The following is a 5,956-nucleotide window of genomic DNA, read 5'->3' on the forward strand; positions in this document are numbered from 1 at the left end:
GACTCAGCAGCAGGTAAATCAAGAGAAAGGACATGAAAAGCAGTCGTCGCAAAAGAGAGGGAATAGAGGTCAGAGTTCTCGGGCTCCTTCCGGAGGATCTTCTCGGCCTCAGAAGACTGGGCGAACATCGGATGGAGGTTCTCGTCCCCCTCATCATGATCAGAAGAACTTTGGTGGGACCAGGTGTTTTCAGTGTGGGTCCAAGAGTCACACCAGGAATAGTTGCCCGTTGGATCATGATATATGTTTCTACTGTAAACTTCCGGGGCATGAGAGTCGGGATTGTACTCTGAAAGCACAGCTGGAGGCTCCTAAAGTTACATCTCAGGGGGAATCATCCTCTCAGTCACGTTCACAGAGGAGATCGCAGAAGACCCAGAGTGCCTCACGTCAGCAACGACCACAACCTTCTCAGGGATAGATATACCATGTGCAGGGTCAGGAGCCAGCGACTACACAGTACTCTGCCGCAGTGTTTTCTCATCAGGCATTTCCAGCACAGCAGGATTTTCATCCACATCAGCCTTACTTAGCATATCAGCAGCAGCCTCAGTCTCAGTATCAGTAGCCGGTTCCCACACCTAAGATGCCAGCGCAGGCCACTTCAGGGATACCACAGCCGAGCTCAGAGGTGGGTCGTGTTTATGCTGTTACACGGGAGGAGGCACAGCGAGCTGAGGGATCGGTTTTTCGAGGTACTATTTCAGTCTATACATTTACTGTAGATTTATTGATAGATACTGGTAGTTCCCATTCGTTCATATCTCGAGTATTTCTGGGTAAAATCGGGAGATTGCCTAGTCGTCGGACACACGGGCTGACAGTATCTCTACCATCTAGCGAGGTACTAAGTATTAGTCTGGAAGTCAAAGGATGTCCTTTAGACTTCAATGGTCAGACTATTATGGTGGATCTGCAGGTATTGGAGATGGTGGAATTTGACATTAGATTGGGCATGGATTGGCTGGCCATGAACCATGCCACAGTTGACTGCAGAGCGAGAGTAGTCACATTCCGACCTCCCGGTTTACCATCTTGGTCATTCATCGGAACCGGGGGTGATGGGATATCGGTCATATCAGCAATGCAAGCGAGAAGATTACTGTCGCAGGGTTGTCAGGGATATTTGCTGTCTATGGTTAAAGCTGATACAGATGCATTACCACGACTCTCGGACGTTCCTATTGTTCGAGAATTTTCAGATGTATTCCCTGACGAACTCCCCGGTTTGCCTCCTAAAAGGCAAGTCGAGTTTACGATTGAGTTGGTTCCGGGAACCGCACCGGTATCCAAGACCCCTTATCGCATGGCACCAAAGGAGTTAGAGGAGCTGAAGGTTCAGTTACAGGAGCTGTTGGAATGAAGATTTATCCGTCCCAGTGTTTCTCCGTGGGGAAGCACATCGATCTAGATTTGCGATTCATCCAGGAGGTATTCGCATGTACAGGGATCTGAAACGATCATACTGGTGGAATGGTATGAAGAAGGATATTGCGGTATTTGTGGCGCAGTGTTTAGTTTGTCAGCAGATCAAGGCAGAGCATCAGAGACCAGCTGGGTTACTGCAGAAGATAGAAATACCAGAATGGAAATGGGAGCATATCACGATGGACTTTGTGGTAGGACTACCCCGGACCCGGAAGGATCATGATGCGATTTGGGTAATCGTTGATCGGTTAACCAAATCTGCGCATTTCTTACCGATCCGTCGGACGGATTCGTTGGATCGATTGGCAGAGTTGTACTGCAGAGAGATCACCAGATTACATGGTATACCTCTGAGTATTATATCAGATAGAGATCCACGATTTACCTCTTGATTTTGGCGGAGTCTCCAGCAGGCCATGGGTACGGAACTCCGTTTTAGTACTGCATTTCAACCTCAGACGGATGGGCAGTCGGAGCGGACTATTCAGACATTGGAGGATCTATTGAGATCTTGTGTCATGGACTTCGGCGGTAGCTGGGAGGATCACTTGCACTTGGTGGAGTTTGCATACAATAACAGTTACCACTCAGCGATTCAGATGGCACCATTCGAGGCATTATATGGCAGAGCATGTAGATCTCCTACTTTATGGGACGAGGTTGGAGAATCGTCAGTCTTGGGACCTCAGCGTATTCAGCGAGATGCAGAGTTGGTTGGCACCATCAGACGCAGAATGACAGAAGCCCAAGACCGACAGAAAAGCTACGCGGATCGGAGACGGAGACCTTTGGAGTTCTCTGTGGATGATCACGTGTTCCTGCGAGTGTCTCCTACCAAGGGAGTGAGGAGGTTTGGGTTAAAAGGGAAGTTAGCTCCCCGTTACATCGGACCTTTTCAGATACTTGAGCGGATCGGGGAGGTAGCATATCGACTGGCGCTGCCACCTTCACTTGCTGGGGTGCATGATGTATTTCACGTGTCTATGTTGAAGAAATATGTGCCACACCCTACACATATTTTGACAGATGTCTCGATCACCCTTCAGCCAGATGTAACGTATGAGGAGGTTCCAGTGCGGATATTAGATCGCAAGGAACGTCAGCTGCGAAACAAGACAATCCGATTGGTCAAGGTTGGTTGGGGGCATCATTCAGATGACGAGGCAACCTGGGAGCTGGAGAATGAGATCCGAGCGCGGTACCCACAGTTGTTTGATGAAGGCATGTAAGTTATTTCATATGATGATTGACTTCGCATGTCGTTTGTCGTTTATTGCATTTACGTCATAAATTTGGGGACCAAATTCTTATAAGAGGGGGAGAATGTGAGATACGGCAAAATAAAATAACCTATAATGATTTAAAAGAATTTTTGGACATTTTTCTGGATTTATTTGCAGGATTTATGACCGTGTTTAAAGGGATAATGGAAATCACCCTTTGAGAGGCTTGTTAGGGAGTTAATTAGGTGGAGAAATTAAACCCTACCTATATAAATAGGAAGCTACAGTGCCCGAGCCCTAAAGGCTACCTCATTCCCTTCTCATTCTCTTCGTGTCCACTCTGCCGATAACCCCCGATTTCCCCTCGAGCTCACCTTATCCGCCGACGGGAATCAGCACCGACGCACCTCCTCGGTCGATTGCCGGTGCCTAGTCGCAGATCGAGTCTCCGAGCTTCTCAACTCCTTAACGCGGGGCCGTGACAGTGGAGCTTCTCCGGAGTGTAGCCTCGCATCGAGCTGATTCCGTCGGGTGCTTGTCGCCGACTGTGAGGGTTTCCGCCATTGAGGTAAGTGGAGTTATAGAATGGCTCGATTAGGGTTTTGAGACTATAGTTTTGTGATTTGAGGTTAGATTGGGATGTGGCGTTGATTGGGGTGTTGTCCCGGCAGTGTCACGCGGTGAGGAGTTTGGCCAGGACTCTCCAGCAGCAAACGGACACCGGTGGACTTCCTCAGCAGTGGGATTTCCGGCCGTGAGTCACTAGTGACTTGTTGTGAAGGGCTCGAATCTACTTCCAGCAGCTATTCTTCCTCCGGGAATCTATAGGTAAGGTTTATTCCACTGTAGGTGTTAGGGTTGCAGGTTTAAATGTGGGTTTCAGATTGGATTTGATACTGAGTATGTATTGATTGGGGTGTTTGTGATGTGTATAGCGCTGTAAAGAACTTGGTTGGTCGATTTGTGGCAGTAAACAGCTTCACTGTGCTGTGGCGATTTCATTTTCGGACAGTGGCTAGCAGAAGTGATTTAGTTGCTCTAAGGTAAGGTAGACATCTATTGAAGCTTATCTTGTGGTTGTTCAGTAATATTAGGGGCTAAACCATGATTTGCAATCCTAATGATGATAGACTAAAACTAGGGTTTGCGATTGGTTTTGGGTAGATCCATGTGGCTTCATTTGGTTAATGAATGGAACTAGGATTAAAGGCGTTTGTCTTGTACAGTAATGTAGTTAATTAGTTCCATATGTATTCAATTAAAATTGATACGTTGACATAGGACTTTGATCGGGACGAGCGTCGCGACGAGGTTGACGTTGGGCGGGTACTTCTTAACTTGCTCCTTTAGATATCGGTTTAAGTGCATGAGTTAGTTTCATCTATGCAGTATTTATCTTGACTCCACTCATTTTATTTCTTGTGCTTGATACTTTATCCACTCAATCTTTGAGATGATCACTTTCTTATCTATACAGTCTCCCATTGTTATTCTTGATACCTAGCAGATACTAGATGCCATGCTTATCTGTTTATGCTTACCTGTTTGATTACTGTTTATTTATGCTTAGTATTGAGCATGCGGATTCATGTAGCATACCTGATTTCCTGTTATATATATATGATGACTGTTGCATTATTTGCATCATGTCATTGCATGCATAGCCGACGACTTTGGCTCCCTTGTGGTTGAGACGGTCGTTGGCCTGGGCCGCACGCTCGGCCACTCATGGGTAGTGGTAGCTTGGAGCGTGCCGCATGCCCCCCACTCGCCACCATGGGTAGTGTCTCGCTGAGTCGCGGGCAGAGGACCCCGCAAACGTAGCTATTCGGCTACTATGCAACTGTCCCTGCCACCGAGAGTAGTGGTAGCCGAGTGCGCTTGTCATTGTCTCGCCTCTCGTCCATACCGGGTCATGGACTTGAGGGGTGGGTGGAGTGACCATCCGTGCATACGCTACTTTTGATATACCGCTATGCCGTTTATGTTACTTATGCGCTCATATCACATACCGTTATATATGCTTGACACCGATTACTACTGCAGATACTTATTATGTGATTCTCGTAGTTATGAGCAGATTTTACTTTATCTCGCACTACAATCGTTAGCCTAGGATATGGTTTCGTATGGATATATATACTTTGTTTACCAGTAGTATCTGCTATTTATCTTTCCGAGACTGTATCCTTTTGCATTCTCTCTTTATGATACTCATGCACTGTCTATCCTATTACCTGAGTTTTATACTCACCACCCGCATTGGTAATTTCACCAGGTAGCTGATAGCGATGCTAGTACGCTTGGAGGAGGATCCCGACTGCTGGTCCCATGTCACTTCTGAGGATGGTTTTACGGTTTTGGTTTTCATTTTATTGTGAGTTAAACCTTTGAATTTAGCATTGTAATAATTGAGCTGTGGACTTGTTATTCGTATTTGGTTGTTTTGCCGATGAGTCAAGCCGGGCCGGCCCGCGGTGAGTTCTTGTTATTTTATCTTTGTTATTCTTGTTTTCCGCTGTGTTTGACTTTACAGCCGTGTGGGCTGTATATTATCTGCGTGGTTGTGATATATATTTGTATATGTATTATCTGTGGTGTTGTATACCGGTTCTATTTGTCACTGCTACAGGGGAGGTGCTGTCCGATTTTCGTCAGACAACCTTACTCTCGGGGCGTGACACGACTAGGAATGATTAAGAGTAGTGTTCCCTATATCATCTCACTATCGGTTCAACTAACCGATTGATATAGGTGAGAACCTTCTACTCAAGGACGTTATTATACTTAGTTTATTTGGCACCAATACAAGTAAGTATAATAACCAAAAACCAAATGCCTTTATTTATATAGAATATAATACAACAAGTCCAAAATACAATCATCAAATGATTGGCTCTAGGGCTCTAGCTAACAAAAAACTCTCAGCTTGCCTCTACATTCTTTTGGCCTTTCTGTTGGCCCTAGAGAAAGGTTCTTTAGTTTTTCAATAATATCTTTAGGTATAATTTTTACCTAAGTCTCGAGTCTCGCCTTTCGCCTTTCGCCTGGTCCTTGATGACTCTAAGGTCTCTTTGGATCTCCTTTAAGCTCTCAGCTATTTGTACTAACACCTGAATTTGGGTATTATTTTGTTTAATGATTGTTGAATTTCTGGAGGTTGGCCCTTGAAAATCACTAGGCTTGATGAACGCGAAGGCTGGTGCTTCAATTTGCTCTATTGCTTGAACAACATTCTGGTATGATGTTGTACCCTTGGTAATGGTGTAGCTCATGAGAAGGTCCACCGATCCCGTCGGTGGAGT

At 45.8% G+C, this 5,956-nt stretch overlaps 1 protein-coding gene across 1 annotated transcript; it reads left to right on the forward strand.

The window, feature by feature from the left end:
* The first annotated feature begins 586 nt into the window (after positions 1-586).
* Positions 587-1,363, forward strand: LOC122031333. Its single transcript, XM_042590459.1, has 3 exons — positions 587-695; positions 738-844; positions 920-1,363. The coding sequence occupies exons 1-3, from the start codon at positions 587-589 to the stop codon at positions 1,361-1,363; spliced, it is 660 nt and encodes a 219-aa protein (XP_042446393.1).
* The last annotated feature ends 4,593 nt before the right edge of the window (positions 1,364-5,956 follow it).

This window comes from Zingiber officinale, chromosome 11A, assembly GCF_018446385.1.
Source record: "Zingiber officinale cultivar Zhangliang chromosome 11A, Zo_v1.1, whole genome shotgun sequence".
NCBI classification, from domain to species: Eukaryota; Viridiplantae; Streptophyta; class Magnoliopsida; order Zingiberales; family Zingiberaceae; genus Zingiber; species Zingiber officinale.